The following is a 16018-nucleotide window of genomic DNA, read 5'->3' as shown; positions in this document are numbered from 1 at the left end:
TAAGTATTATATATTGTATATTGCATTATATATTAAGTATTATACAAGTATTATATATTATATATTGTATAGTGGGCAATAAGTATTGTATATTGCATGCACCTCTTTATGTATTTTGTATGGAGTAGAAATGTGCCAAATGTCATGGTTATTTTTTTTAATGCTTGCATTGAAATTTTTCCTTATGCCTGAAAATATCATGACTTTTTTCTTTTTTCGGTTGTTTCACAATTGCAACTATTTGTCATCATATCTATATGCAAAATAAAGTAGCAGAGCAATGCGCTCATGGCCTTTAAACAAATCATGTCAATATATGATTTTTTTATTTATTTATTTATTTATTTATTATAATTAATTATTTTGAGACAATGAAGTAACTAATGGTTAATTAACAGTAAACTGTCTGCTGGGTTTTTTCCAAGCTGAAGTCTCTTGCTGAAAAGATATATTCATTTGTATTTGTATTGAAGTGTCTGCCATTTTTTCCTACATAGGGTATAGTGAGCAAGGCAGCATCTGGACTTCCGGCTTATACTAATGGAAGGGACCCTGTGTGTTAGAGGCGGTACAGTCATGCGGTAATTTCATGCTGGTGTGTTGCAGAGTAGGTTAACTACTTATTTCACTTTTTTCGCTGGTTAAAGCTTTTCTACGGAAAAGGTAGGCTAGTAGCTACTATCTAATTGCCTAAAATGACCTTGTGTTCTAAACTGTTTGGTTGTTTCCCAGAAGTATATGTAATGTAATGTAATGTAGATAAAGCGTTAACTAAATGTAACATTATGTGGGGAGGTGAAACTGGCTACGTGACCAGAAGGGAGAGCCCTACCTCTAGCATTAAGGACAGATTATATGTTTGCCTAAGGAAACTGAAAACGTGAAATCAGTTATTAAATACACTGGGTGCACTGCTAATGACAGGGAACAAAGGGGCTGGTTATGAATGTCCTAAAGAAGTCTGTTGTTTGAGCCAAATTAGCTTTTATATAGCTCTAGTAATTATTATGTAACGTTAGAGGCTGTGTTAAACCTAGCACAATTATTTTATTTAACATACTGTAGAACTTAAAATAGTAGCTAGCACAGTACAACTGGAGCATGTGTGTGGTATATATTGTAGCTAACTAATTATTTTATTTAACATACTGTAGAACTTAAAATAGTAGCTAACACAATACAACTAGAGCATGTGTGTTACATATCTGAAGAAAACAACTGTGTGGGGGGGGGGGGGGGGGTGTACTTTTAAAATATTGCTATATATTTTATTTTAGTTTATTTGTTTTATTTATCCTTTATTTTACCAGGCAAATCATTAAGAACAACTTCTTATATACAGTTGCAGCCTGGCAAGAGGCACAGCCTCTTAAAAAAACATACAACACACAAACAACACTACATGGGAAGAGAGAGAGAGAGAAAACATAATTGAGGGAAACAATGACTTTTCTCCTTGTTTTCTGGGCAGGTTTACACTGCATTACACTTAACCCTGCGATGTGGAGGATGTAGGCTACTTTTAGACGAAGAGTATACTTACTCTTTGCTTTCAGTTGCATCCTAATTGCGTACTATTCATTAATACTAACCATGGGTTGATGTTTTAGTAAGTATGTATTTATAGAATAAAACAACAATGTTCATTTTACTCAAACATATCTATAAATAGCAAAAGTGTCTTTTAAAAATATTTCATTATAATATGATATAATAATGTATATTTACTTGCTTCAGTTCCAGGGTGAGATTTTGTGACAGAATGTCGACCTATACACTTCTGGTTTTATATGGGAGTCAGACAGGCACGGCTCAGGACATGGCCGAGAGAATTGGGCGGCAGGCCCAGAGGAGGCGGATGGAAGTACGAGTTCAATCTCTGGACAGTTACAATGTGGTTAGTATACATCTTGGATCTTAAGTTATTAAGTTTGTTCAAAATCAAACACAACTTTACCTGCTACCTGCTAAGCCCAAAAGTTAAGTAGTTCAGCCAACACATTTGGTGTCAGCTGTCAGCCTCTTTAGTACAAATACAGTATATCAGATGTATATGGATCTATGAGGCTGATGGAGGGTTACGTAATAACAGGTAATAAAAGTTTATCACCTCAAATTGTGCCTAGTTAAGTAATTTTAAGTAAACTTTATTATGTGCAGCTTGTACAGACATGGATAATTATCCAAGCCTGTATATAGAGATTTACTATTGGAAATTCATGTTTTAGTTTGGGCTTAAGCTTAACTAAAAGGCTGTAGAAATGTAAAGGCATGCATCCGCCTTTTAAATCTGAATAGAACTCAGGTATTGTATTGTTGTTAGACATGACTGATTTGGAAGTAAACTGTAGTAAATACCCATGTTTCTGTCTGTGTTTCAGGCAAACCTGATATCTGAGACTCTTGTGGTGTTTGTTTGCGCTACAACAGGGCAAGGTGACCCACCAGACAACATGAAGGTTTGAGAGTGCATACTATTAGATCTTAGGGGAGAGACTTGGCTAAACTGGCACACTTTCCTTTGCAGTGCCAAATTGTTTTTGTTGATGTTGCTGTCAGCCTATGTCACAGAAAACACATGGTTTTCTTGTTTTACTAAGAAAGTTTAATGTTATTTAAAAAGTAAAAAACAACAATGAAATTATTTACATAGATGTGTGCACATAGGACTCATCAGTTTAACGTGGCATGTCAGTGTACAGTATATAGAAAGTGTACATTTTGGTCTCTGTCTGTGTTTTGCAGAATTTCTGGAGGTTTGTGTTCAGGAAATCTTTGCCTAATGGTTCTCTTTGTCGTCTGGATTATGCAGTGCTTGGCCTGGGGGACTCCTCGTATCCTAAGTGAGATGTTCTATTAAATTGATATTGTATTAGTCTATTTAAGGCATTTTCTAAAACGTTTTTCATCATTTGCTACTCTTCATCATTTTAACTGCCTTGTCTTTGATTAAGCTGTAGTATATATTGTATAATTTGTAGTTCTGATCTGATATCCACATTTTTCCACATCAGGTTTAACTTTGTGGCTAAGAAATTGCATAAGCGTTTGATGCAGCTTGGTGCTAATGCCCTGCTTCCGGTTGGCCTGGCTGATGATCAGCATGATCTAGGGTAAGAATCTTTAGTATTGTAAAGTTTTACTCTTGAATGCTGCCCACCTGCCCACAGGACACAAAAGTGTCACAGAAGAATTGTATTAAATAAAAGAGCAATTTGGTCAATTGTACAGTATACATTAAACACACAATTAGAATTGTATTATAATAAACACATGACATATACTAATTTTATTATAATAACAACAACAATAATTTTATTTTCATTTCTTTTAGACCAGATGGAGTGACCGACCCCTGGTTGATTTCGTTTTGGCAGAAAACTGTGTCTCTGTATCCCATGCCTCCTGGATTAAGTCCACTTCGTGAAGAAGATCCGTAAGTTCAGCTCATGCTTTTATATTATAATAGTATATAATACTTCTGTTATATATGATTATACATATACACTATATTATTTAATTAGCTGTGCCTCAACAAAGAATTTCTTGAGAAAATGTACAACCTAAACAATTTTCAGGTGGTTGCTAAGATGTTGCTGGGTGGTTACTGAGATATTTTTTGGAGGTTGTTTCATAGTGGTGCTAGGCAGTTGCTGTGGGAATCTTTGAGGCTGTTTGAAGGCAGTTGGTGTGTTGTTTCAATTGATTGCTATGCTGTTGCTTATTAGTGTTGCTAGAATGTTGCTATTGTGTTTAATTGTGCTTAATACTATTGCTAGGGTGCTAGGGTTGTTGCCTGTTGGTATCTTTAGTGGTTGCTGTGGTACTCAATATGGTTGTTAGGGTGTTGCTTTGTGATTTATTAGCTTGATTTTTTTCAGCTATCTGCCTATTAAAACTAGCACTCAACTAGCAAAATGCTAACATTTACTTTTGAAACAGCATAGCAACTTCCATAGACCATAGAACCACCTAAGACACCTAGTGAAATTAAGGGCATTAAAAAGAGTCTCTAATGTTTATGGACAGCTCTGTACTTTATTGTGCATTGATGTGAGGTTTTGATTGCATTCAAGTGTTTATAGTGGTCAGGATGTTAGATGATCATCTCCCCACCTCATCATTTTCAATTTTCTAACTCCTCCCAAAAGTACTGGTTATGGCACAATCACTCCAGGGAACACAGTCCCGCTGCTCTACAGCTCAAAGCAAGGGGGGTTTATACCCCTCTAGCCATTACCGGGCATTGTGTCAATAGCCGTATGTTTATGTTCTGCTCCATAGAGTACCTATTATACTGGCAGTACTTCCCAACAGGGACTAGACAAGCTGTGTGTGTGCAAATTTCACATTTATGTCAGCTATGAGAGCAACCTAACCTAGCTGCATGCATTCATTAGGAGTGTCCACTAACACCTGAGGATATAATGTATATAAACACATACTTTATACAATGATACAAATACAGAAGATCTGATTGTGTATATTTTGTTTAGTCTTCCACCTCGGTATATGTTCCACTTCCTGGATGCCACCACAGACAAGCCAGTACAGAAGTCACACCCACCTGATGACCAGGGCCCACCCTCTGCAGCACGACCTTTCCCAGCACAAATGGTGTCCAATCAGAGAGTAACAGACCTTTCTCATTTCCAGGATGTGAGGCTTATTGACTTTGACATTACAGGCTCCAACATCCAGTGAGTACTAAAGATTTAAAAACAGTACAATTGTACCTAATTTATATCTAATTACATAACTGTGTATGTGTGTTTCTATGGTAAATGCATATATAATAGGTGTGGGACATATTTGATATTTTTTGCATTTATGTATATTTATTTTTTCTGTAAGCTTATGTCACACTAACTAGATGCAACAGCAGCAGAACTGTTCTAATTTATGGCAGTTTATATATATATATATATATATATATATATTATAAATAATATTATAATAATATTATATTTTAAAGAAATAGCTATTTTTGTTTATATAGCTTTAGTATCGCTGTTTACAACAATGGAAAAATGCCACCTACTAGGCTATTTCACTTTGTTGTGGTCATTGTCTTATATAACATGTTAACTTCTGTGAAACTGACACCAATAAATACATAATTCCTGTTATTCTGCTTTAGTACTTTGAGTATTGTATCCTATTTAGTTACTGTACAGAATCACTGTATTGTAATATCTTCATTATTGTGGTCACTGTATTGTGATAATATTGTATCGTGGTAATATTGTATTGTGATAATCAATATCATATGGTGGGATGCCCTGTGACTCCCACCCCTAATATAAATATATGTTCCTGTATACACCTTGTGTCTGGCAGGTATAACGCAGGCGATGTTGTGATGATGAGGCCGTGCAATTCTCCAGAAGATGTGGAGCAGTTTTGCCAGCTTCTCAGACTGGACCCTGACAGCTATTTCATACTTAACCCTGCTGATGGAGGCACAGGTGCGCTAAATTCAGATTTAATGCTCAGATTTTCTGTTTCTTTCTATGTTGAGGGATGACGTTTTTGTTTGTAACTGACCCTAATGTATTATTAGTGAACACACCTCTGCTCTAAAACCACCGGCCTGCACACAAAGCCAACTAACCAACACCCCTGATAATGATGACCACAATGACATAACTGTGGCAGTGCAGTGTGTACAAACAGGATGGGATGAATAATGCTGAGTCACAAAGGTTTCCCTAAAAAAAAAACACAAATAATCTTAAATTAGTAATGGACCATATTTTCTGATTATTATTTTCAGTTTTTTTTTCAACTATTATCTAGCATTTTGTATTGTGAAATCATGTTTCTGTTACACTGATAAGGGAGAATGGCATCTCTGTCAATGACACTCTTTGTCCAGAATGCTGCTACTGCACTATGTAACTTTGATGAAGCTGAACAAATCCTTTAGTTAGAACTGATATTATTATACATGCCTTTTGCAGTGGAGAAAGGGCAGTAGTGTAGGAGGAGCCTAATGAGAACTGCCATTCTCCCCATTGCAGTCAGCAGACCAGCAATATAAATCTGAAGCTGTTATTTTAATGTCAAAATGATCGATAACCTTTCCCTTAAAGTGTATTCATGTGCATATCAGATCTGTGGTATAAGATATCACTATATCAATATTGTAATGTGAACATTAACAGGAATTCCTGGTTTTGTCTTAGCTGTGGTTCCTGCACGTCTGCCTCAGCCGTGTTCAGTCAGGTACCTGGTGGAGCAGTATTTGGACATTGCTGCAGTCCCACGCCGCTCCTTCTTTGAGGTGCTCGCTACTTTAGCTACCAACGAGCTGGAACGAGAAAAACTAGCCGAATTTAGCACAGCGCAAGGTCAGGACGACCTGCACAGTTACTGCAACAGACCCCGCCGCACAGCCCTGGAGGTGATGATTCATTCAGTGTAATTTATTAAGTCTCAAAATTCATTGGTAATGAATTGATCTTAAGCTGATATTTCAGTTGTCTTGAACTTGGAATTTAATTGTGTAAGCCTTTTCTAAGCAGTTTTTGGAATAGTAAGATGTGTTCTTATGTTTCGAGTATGATTATGTGAAACCTACACCAATCTTAACCAGTGTTAACCACTGTGTCTTTCCATCAGGTTCTGGCTGACTTCCCTCATACGACAGCAGAGCTAAGCGTGAACTATCTGCTAGATTTATTCCCTGAAATCCAGCCTCGCTCCTTCTCAATAGCATCTTCTCTTCTGGTAAATCCCTACTTAAGCTCCCTAGATTTGAACCTTTCTGCATGTGATTCATGCAGACATTTACCGATTGAACATGTTATGAGATTAGATTAGATTTAATTAAAAACCCTGGAATGTTTCTTTTATATGGTTTAAAATGATCAGTCCCCACCTTACCATGTTTTCCAGGCACACCCTAACCGGCTCCAGATCTTAGTGGCTGTGGTGAGGTATAAAACCAGACTTCAAAAACCACGTAGAGGCCTTTGCTCCTCCTGGCTAGCATCACTGGACCCTACTCAAAGTAGGCATACCCATTTATAGAATTCTTAAAGAATATTTTATAAAGTTTGCTTCTTTAGCTCATGCTCCATGCAATGCTGACTGGATGTATGTTTTCCATACAGCAAATGTTTTTTTTTTTTTTTTTTTTAAGAAATGAATGCGGTACCCTTCCTTTGTCACAATGATATAAATATCCAACCATCCACATTGAGTACTTTATCAGCCACATACCAACATCCTAACAATCACCTGGGACACCATAGCAACTTCTTAGCAACCTCAGAGCTACCACTTAACATTATCTACGATATTGCACACCAAATAACCAACACCAATGCATCTTGGATATTATCACCAGCACTTACCAAAAACATAGCAAAGAATACCACAGCAACCGTCTAAAATAAAGCTTACTTGTATTATTTACAAAGTAGTAAATGTTAATATTATTAATATTAATATTATCATCATGACTGGCCATTATTATGTACACAATTGTTGACTCCAGACCAGTTTTGGCTGATTTTCCACATGTAAATTTTGTTTTCACCTGCTTCTTTGTTTCTGATCAAATTCTAAAGCATGTGTTCTCTTCAGGTGATGTCTCTGTGTCCTTGTGGGTGAAAAAGGGTAGCCTTAAGTTTCCCCAGGACCTTGATACCCCTGCAATAATGGTAGGCCCTGGGACTGGTGTTGCCCCTTTCAGAGCTGCAATACAAGAAAGGATTGCTCAGGGTAAAAGAGGTGAGAGTGTACCCTTAACAAGTGAACAGACCTGATTAATGTTAAACTTTTATATATCCTGTGTGTATGTATATATAAGCCTACTACATTTACAATATATTTCCATTTTCTTTTATGTCCCAGCTAATGTGCTGTTCTTTGGCTGTCGCTCTGAGACCAAAGACTTTTACTGTCAGTCAGAATGGGAAGAAAAGGTCCAAGCTGGTCACATGACCCTGTTCACAGCATTCTCCAGAGACCAGGTCAGTAGTTTACACCATGATATGTACTGTGAGATCTTTGTTAACTGGTAAAACTACACTATCAGTATCATTAGATCGATGGGCACATAAAGAGGCAACAGCTAAATAAGGAGCAATTTAGTAAAAAAAAGTATTATAATGCTAAAATAAATTTGGAACTAGGAATGTCCTATTTTTGAGATTACTGATCGGCTTTAAATCCTTTATTTATTTATTATTTTCATGTAAACCCATTACATTACTAGACAAACTCAGAAAAAGTGAATTGTATGATTGTATTATGATTTATTTTGTTCTTTTTTTTTTTTTTAGGAGGATAAAATCTATGTCCAGCACAGAGTAAAGGAGCAGGCCAAGCTATTATGGGACCTGATTGCTAACAAGAATGCAGTCTTCTACATAGCAGGGTATTGAAAACTTACTATTTGTGATTTCTCATTTCCAGTCAGGTGTATATGTGTTTGGACAGTGACAGTAGTTGTCTTTGTACGGTAATGTTGCTTTTGTACGGTACTTCAGACATTTAGACCAATATAGACAAACATTTTTAATGAGCTACACATGCAGAAGTACTGTGTAATGCCTGTGCAACGTTACATGCCAATCATCTCTACATGTAGTTGTAGAGCTTTCTAATGGTGTCCTCCGATAATCTATCCCTTAAGAGTCGAAAATTCCTAGAAGTTTTGCATTGAGGTGGAGCGTCCAATAGCATCCCACACATTTTAAATCAGTGAAAGGACTGGTGACGTGTCTGGCCATGGCATATCGTTAGTGCAGTATGTGGACAAACATTGTCCTGTTGGAATTCTGAAGAGTGTGTGTTGAGAAAAGGTAGGGTGCCTGGTTGCAGGACCTTATTAACATAACACTGGGCTCACAAAGTACCTGTAATGAAGGCAAAAGGTGATCGTGTCATACAAAATTTCACTCCACAGGCCTTCTAGGTGTGACCCTTGACAACAAATCCCTAACGTTGGCACTGACCGCAGAGCATCTACACACAGTTTTAGCTTGTTTCATCTAGTTTCAACTATTTGCAACATTTTTGTTATGATTAGTGTATATATGTACATTATATTTAATATGTTAATGGTCTGTTTCATGGTCTCCAGGAACTCTAAGCAGATGCCTACAGGTGTATGTGATGCACTAAAGGAGGTTTTCCAGCAGGAGGGAGGTGTGACTGAGATACAGGCACAGGAAATGCTGGAAGCCATGGAGAAAGCTGGTCGTTTCCAGAGCGAGACCTGGTCTTGATTGACACTTTAGTATATTTATTTCACTTACGGCCTTGAGTAGGAAAGGGGGACTGAACACAAGTGAGTTGTGTGTTAGAACATTATGCAGCAAAGGACTGGCAACCAGTAAACATTTAACATCAACATTTACTCAAGCCAATGATGTTATAATTTTATAACATCACGCTTTATGTCTGTGCCACCAATATGATGGAAAAAAAAAGTATTTTAAAATGTTTGCCTTGCCATTGTATTTTTACATTTGTGCTACAATAAGCTGTCTGGGTGTGTTTACATGCAGTCAAAGATGTGTTAATAATCAGATTAAATCTGATAAGAGAGCAGTAATCATTTCTTAGTTAAAGCACACTCTAAAGTATTCTTGGATTTCTGAGTCTGCACTGAAACTTGCTGGTAATAAGAAAGCAGAATTTAATACAGCACCCACAAGATGGAGACAAACCACTTGTGGAGCGACACTCAAACTGATGGAATTTATTGGGTGGTTGCAAAGCAAAAATCTGAGTATTGCCTGACTCATGTAAACTTCATCTCCAATTTTCCAATGATCCGAGTTTCCAAGCACCCACGGTTATGTTAAGATAATCTGCAAAAATCAGAATTTAAAGTGCATGTAAATACACTTAATGAGAATCTGATCACTTTTCAAACTCTAGTGGTTTGCTAGACCCATAAGCCTTTTTTGGATTTGCCTTATGTTGTTATATTACCTTGTTCATAATGAGCCTACTACTAGAATATTGTTTCTTTTTTATCTTAAATTGTTTGTATTACAAATCTAAACCTGGACTACCACAGGACCAAGTTGTGTAGAACCAAAATGAATGAATATGCATACACTGTACTTAACTAAATACACTGAAATGAGCCTTAAATAAACTTATGACTGAACTGAACTGGACGTTAGACTTTGGGCTCAACACACAAGTGTCTTTAATGAGAAAACGTTAATGAGAAACTTTGACCATCTTAATTTGAAAGAACTTAAAACATTGTTTATATATCTGGATTCTGCCTAATTCAGTACAGCTTAAAAGAACTATACCTGACACTTATGTATTACTTCAAATATACCTAGATTTATGCCTCAAACAGTCAAAGTTAATATTTATATGATTTTATTTTCCAATATCTCATTATTATTTATAGCCAAACATGCTTTTTTTCAGATTTCTCATTTTCCCATGATCTGGGCCCTTTGAGGGAAAAAAAGACTTAACTAATAATTTATACAAAGCTGTTTATTTTACATATACACACACTCAATTCACTGTAAACACAGTACATGCATACGCAAGTCTCTAAATATGAATAAGTTATGCATAAAACATTCATCCAGACAACTCAATCCAATATAAGCACACACACAGGAGCTAAATCTGGGCTGGCTTAAATTTAAAATGTTTTTAAAGTCTTACTCCAATCAACTGCAATAACCTGAATTTTATTGTCAGATCCACAGCACCTTTAAAAGGTGCTTCAGGCTGAAGATCTACTACGTACTACTATACTCAGCAGTCCACTGAGGACCTTAAAAGCCCTCACACTGCTTAAAGCCCCCACACTTTGACACAGGCACATATTGATGCTTTTCCAGTCCTGTGCATCATCAGGAGCAGCAATGACACTGGCAGTAAGGAACAATCTTGTGCAGAGTTAGCATGGCTCCTACAGAGAGTTTCTCCTAAAACTGGCTCGGTCACTCAGTCACACTGCTCCTATCTAAGAGCTAAAGTGTGAACCTGATAGATCTCTTCAGGAAAGTTCTGCTGCTGTTCTTCATAAACAACAGTGAGTCCAGCTCTGGCCACTATGCGGTGCACTACCTGCAGGTCTCTGCACACACTGCTGTCCACCTCGTCAGGTACCACACCCTCATACGCCACATTATCCTTTATCACAACCAGTCCATCAGGACGCAGGGCACTTTGACAGCGCCTCAGGAACTCCACCAGGTGGTCATCAGTGAGGTGACCTGGATAGAAAAGGGAAGGCATTTCATTTTCTATAAATTAGCACAAAATAGTGGTTTCTTCATTAACCTCAAATAAATCTACATAATAGAAAAGCAATAACTGTATTAAAAGCACATGACATTTACTGTCAATGATATGGGTAATTATCCTTCCATCCACAACTGTATTTACTTGCCATATAAACATATGACTGATCGGATATTTTAGGCACCCAAACACAATATTTCAAGTGACGTTTCTTATGTATTTTACTTGTTGAAAAAAAAAAACACATTACATTGAAACAGAAGCACATATTTAAAAACATAAAGTACTAAGGTCTCCAGTGACTGAATTTGTTTAACTTCATCACAAGCTCATCTGACCGAACATCATTAGGCACTTATTTACCATCCAGGTGTTGAAAGATAGTAACGGGAGCGATAGGTGATATTCTGGATGTTTCTACATTTTAAAGTTATATTAATTTAATAATCGTAATCATTATTAATAATTAGTGCAGGAATTCTTTTTTTTTTCCTTTTCAAAATTTTCCCACTATTTTCTTCCCAATTTACACGGCCAATTACTCAACCCACTCATTAGGACTCCCCCTATCATTAGTGATGCCCCAACACACCAGGAGGGTGAAGACTAACACATGCTTCCTCCGATACATGTGAAGTCAGCCACTGCTTCTTTTTGAACTCTTTTTGATGCAGCATTGCCAAGTCAGTTTGGCTCGTGTACAGTTATGCTGTGGTAAATTACCCTATAATAACTATAAATAACACTAGACTCCTTTGAGGAAAATTTTTAAGTGATGCAAAATCACAATCAATGAATCCTACTTAAATTGTTCATTGTCTGCCTAGATAAGCAGCTTTTTTATTCACATTTTCAAAGGTGCCTCAAACTTTGCACAGACCTGTGCTAGATATATGTTGAACCACAATAAATAAAGGGAGAAAACACTTAACTTACAATGGATTTCTGCTGATCTATCATAAAAAATTGACAATGTAAAGAATAAAAAAAATCTTGTCATATATAACATTATCCAAGTTTCTGTTGGTAAAAACTCAAGAGCCATACCGATGACCCACTGGATCCAGATGACGTCATAACGTTGTGGCTGAGGCTGGAAGTCCTGTAGGCCACTGCAGAAGTAGTTCTCCACTCTCCTCCCCTCTTCACCAAGGTAGGAGCGCGCTTTATCCAGAAACTCCTGCGTTACATCCACCAAATCTACCGTCCGGAAGAGCGGCAGGAGGAGACGCTTGGTGATGCGGCCGATTCCTGCCCCACAATCTAGTGCACAACCCGGTCTGGTCTTACCCTTTCCCTCCTGAGGAAACGGGAACAGGGGGTACAGAGTGAGAAATGGAAAGAGGAGAGAAGTGTTCAGGATTGTAAAAGTGCAACATGGCAACACAGAAAAGTTTCAAGCTTCAAGATGTAGTCAGAAATAAATGTTACTCATGTGACTCCTTTGTAAGGATCTTAATGACACTAGGAATAAAAAAATAATTGGTCAATCAAGTAAATTATGTCTTTATGTATGTCTTAATAAATGGTGTTCTCAATTGCACATTAAACTGTCAACACAACACAGAAATTAACACAAAGTAAAGCAAAATAGGATTTTTTTTTATGATGCCAAACCAAGTTAATGTCTACTGTAATTTTAGCTTTACTTTAACCAGCCCGCACCAGATTAATTACACATTAAACATGCATACAAACATTGAGTGATTCCTCACCCCAAGGAATTTCTGAAGGAACTTCTTGGAACCATTGATGTCAATGCTAGAAATACTGCCATAACCTCCGAGCATGCCATCTACGGTGGGCGGGACTTCTTTCCAGTAATGCTCTGCCTTAGAGTAAAAAGCCCCCTGATCTTCAATCAGATTATCTTCCATCCTGTAGATACAGTCATAAAAAAGTTAGTCCACACAGCTATTCTGAGACATTCAATAGATACATTCACTTCCACTTACAATGAAAGACAAAAAAACAAATATATTCATATAAATGATAAATGTGCTATTTCAATAACTGTGGCACCAAAATGCACAAAACAAAATGGCAACTAATAACAGCAAAAAGCATTTAAAATCATTTAAGGCTTTTTGCTACTAAAATACTCAATGATCAGAGATTCTTTTAGAACCTCAATGGTATTTTTTGCGTCCAGAGTACGTCACATTTTACTAAATGATATAGAAGTTAATTGTATATTAATTGCTTACAGTTTACACTTCTTTTCATCAAGTCAGTTAAACAAGGCTCTGAGAGAAATCCAAGCACACAGTCTGTAACCTTACATCAACACAGTGTAGCCAGTCCTGGCCTTACTTGGCGTGGCTTCAGCTGTCATCGCCTGTCTCATGACCAGAACTGAATGATGTAACTTAACAGGATATACCTAGCACTAAAACATGTTTCAAGCAAAACAAATTTAAATACTAGAGAGTCTCATTTTTCTTATGTCTTCAGTGTTACCAGCTTTGAAAACTACTTTCCAAATATCTAGTAAATATCTAACCATAATAAATTCATTCCACACTTAATGTGTGAGGCTTAACATGGCTAAAACTAAAACACAACGGCTTAGGAGCTGCAAACTTCAATTCTCACTTATAATCTGATCATGTACTGCTAGATGGAGGAGTGTATACGTTTTAAATACGTCTGAAGCAAGCTAAATGTGATTTAATGTATTTAAACAATGAGCTATAGGCACCAAACATTTCTCACTCACTGATCACGAGCACTCTGTCCAGCCAAATGGATGAAACAGCGGCCTAAAAATAAAGTAACAAAGGGACGCTGTTTACTTAGAATGGAGCCCCAAGGAAAAGAAAAACGAAGTGTAGTGTAAATTCTGATGCTTTATTTTTAGATTTTAGAGGTTCGTCCATTTGGTCAACTGAGGGCTCCAGGGGCCTCATTTATCAAGCATCTCAGGGTAAAAGTACTTAGCTGTCTGACAGAATTCAGTAAACTTTAACTGGTCCTATATCAGCATTCATAAGTTTGATGATTATGGGCTATTTTAAATTAAAGCTAAATGATTTTTTAGAAGTTTGGTGTTCTAGACAGTACATTAAAAAACATTAGCTACATATGTTAACAAGAATCCTCCAAAAATTCTCGATAATGTTTTATAATAATAATAATAATAATAATAATAATAATAAAAAAATAATAAAGTAATAAAAAAGTATACTCTAAATGGAGCACAAAAGCCAGTGACGGGCAGCAATAAAGTAAATGTGAATTATAACTTTATTATTGTGCAATAGATTTCAAAATTCAAATATCTAACTTTATATTCAAATTCATCATTCAAAATCAGCAACAAATTCAATTAAATGATTACTTTTGGATCTTGTGTGCACAAAAAACCCACTTGACTTGGCTATCCAGAGAAAGCATACAGTGTTACAGCAAGAGAGTAAAATTTAAGAAGATCCTATGTCTATATAAAGTATAAAACATATAGACAGAGCACAGTACAGGAAGAGTCACTTGTGAACCTGTGTTTAAAGCAATTTTTTTTTTTATAAAACTTAAAGATAAATTAGTATTTTAAGATTATTTAAAGTGAAACTTAAAGCCATTTGGTTCTTTAATTTAGATTAATGACATTCTACTACAAGACTGATAAATCAAGACTGACACCCTACAAAAATGATGAAAGGACATTAATAGCATAATTAATTGTACCATTACTTTCCATACTTAAGTAAATTTTAAGGCAAATTCTTGTTTTTGCATTTTTACTCGAGTGGAGTCATAAAACAGCTAATATATATATGTCTAAGCTTAGTTAAATAGCACTACATGGATAAGATACTTTATCCTTCTCTGGCAAATACGTGGTTTATAGAAAAGAAAGCGTAGGAAGTTAACTATTTAAACTGACCTTGGTAATCTATCTTTATTAGCTAGTTAGCCAGATACCTAGCTAGTTGGGTGGTTAGCTAGTTAACTAGACTAACTTCTTAATTTACAGAAGTTTTGCCAAAAAAGCCGGTTTATCTCTCCCTACATCTACTTAACAATAAATAACATAATAATGTTATTTATATATTTAATAACAGTTTTATTATCATGAATAAAATGTGTCTATATTTAGGACACAGCTGACGCTCCAGTGCTGCATGACTGCACGTGTTAACACCATTAAACAGTATAAGATAAGCTAGGTTATCTAACTCACAGCAGACTGGACCGAGTCTACAGCTTAACAAAGTTACCGATTTAAATCAGACCTACCTGCAGCTCCGCGCACGTGTAGCTTAATGTTCAGCTCCTAAACTCCTAAACTAACTCATAGCCCAAACTCACAGCCCACCACCACGACCTCCACAACCCCTGCTTCCTCTACGACACTTCCTGAGGAGCCGGTAATCGAGGGGCGCGTCTCACACGGAACGCTGCTGCCTTGTTGACTTACTGCCTAGACGGGGCGCAAAATAAAAGCGGACGCTGAAAACTTAAAGGAGAAATTCGGTATACAGTGCTAGCGAGGCATAGCATTGTATTTTTTTTATTAGTTAAAAAAAATCTTTATACAAACAATCCACAATAATTAAATAATACAACCAAAAACGTATTACAAGCTAAACAAAACATACTGGGGATACTTATACTGACAACACATCTCATTTATCAACCAGCAAATATAATGCTGCCTTCAAGTCCTGTCGGGAATATCGCATTTAGGAGATGAGAGCACATGAACGCCACCACAAACTTGTTTTTACCAGTGGAAAACTCAGATTTTTACATAAGCCCCGAGTTTCCC

At 36.5% G+C, this 16018-nt stretch overlaps 2 protein-coding genes across 4 annotated transcripts; one reads left to right on the top strand and one right to left on the bottom strand.

Moving 5' to 3' along the window:
• The first annotated feature begins 546 nt into the window (after positions 1–546).
• ndor1 (NADPH dependent diflavin oxidoreductase 1) lies at positions 547–10140 on the top strand. 2 transcript variants are annotated; one of them, XM_007256988.4, is made up of 15 exons: positions 547–607; positions 1738–1897; positions 2382–2459; positions 2746–2843; positions 3015–3113; positions 3335–3436; positions 4497–4700; positions 5341–5468; positions 6189–6406; positions 6625–6732; positions 6901–7015; positions 7594–7740; positions 7864–7982; positions 8295–8389; positions 9098–10140. In XM_007256988.4, exons 2-15 carry the CDS (start codon positions 1763–1765, stop codon positions 9240–9242), a joined length of 1791 nt encoding a protein of 596 aa, XP_007257050.3. In that variant the 5' UTR covers positions 547–607; positions 1738–1762; the 3' UTR covers positions 9243–10140. The 2 variants fall into 2 exon arrangements, with proteins under 2 accessions (XP_007257050.3, XP_007257049.3); XM_007256987.4 differs by having other exon boundaries at positions 552–663.
• Positions 10141–10470: 330 nt separating this feature from the next.
• Positions 10471–15615, bottom strand: ntmt1 (N-terminal Xaa-Pro-Lys N-methyltransferase 1). 2 transcript variants are annotated; one of them, XM_022666237.2, is made up of 5 exons: positions 15487–15615; positions 13967–14009; positions 12963–13125; positions 12295–12547; positions 10471–11219 (listed from the first exon to the last, which is right to left on the bottom strand). In XM_022666237.2, the coding sequence occupies exons 3-5, from the start codon at positions 13122–13124 to the stop codon at positions 10963–10965; spliced, it is 672 nt and encodes a 223-aa protein (XP_022521958.1). In that variant the 5' UTR covers position 13125; positions 13967–14009; positions 15487–15615; the 3' UTR covers positions 10471–10962. The 2 variants fall into 2 exon arrangements, with proteins under 2 accessions (XP_022521958.1, XP_007257048.1); XM_007256986.4 differs by lacking the exon at positions 13967–14009 and having other exon boundaries at positions 15487–15613.
• Between the last annotated feature and the right edge of the window lie 403 nt (positions 15616–16018).

Source organism: Astyanax mexicanus, chromosome 1 (genome assembly GCF_023375975.1).
Source record: "Astyanax mexicanus isolate ESR-SI-001 chromosome 1, AstMex3_surface, whole genome shotgun sequence".
NCBI classification, from domain to species: domain Eukaryota; kingdom Metazoa; phylum Chordata; class Actinopteri; order Characiformes; family Acestrorhamphidae; genus Astyanax; species Astyanax mexicanus.
Note: the sequence above shows the minus strand (reverse complement) of the source record. Positions and strands in the feature narration are given on the sequence as shown.

What these genes read in the sequence shown, in the direction of transcription:
- ntmt1 (XM_022666237.2), bottom strand. Translation starts at nt 13,124, where the DNA reads ATGGAAGATAATCTGATTGAAGATCAGGGGGCTTTTTACTCTAAGGCA. An exon ending in TCCTTCAGAAATTCCTTGGG is followed by an intron (nt 12,548 to 12,962) that starts GTGAGGAATCAC and finishes CCGTTTCCTCAG; the next exon opens with GAGGGAAAGGGTAAGACCAG. An exon ending in CTGGATCCAGTGGGTCATCG is followed by an intron (nt 11,220 to 12,294) that starts GTATGGCTCTTG and finishes TTTTCTATCCAG; the next exon opens with GTCACCTCACTGATGACCAC.
- ndor1 (XM_007256988.4), top strand. Translation starts at nt 1,763, where the DNA reads ATGTCGACCTATACACTTCTGGTTTTATATGGGAGTCAGACAGGCACG. An exon ending in GGGGACTCCTCGTATCCTAA is followed by an intron (nt 2,844 to 3,014) that starts GTGAGATGTTCT and finishes TTTCCACATCAG; the next exon opens with GTTTAACTTTGTGGCTAAGA. An exon ending in ATCACTGGACCCTACTCAAA is followed by an intron (nt 7,016 to 7,593) that starts GTAGGCATACCC and finishes TGTTCTCTTCAG; the next exon opens with GTGATGTCTCTGTGTCCTTG.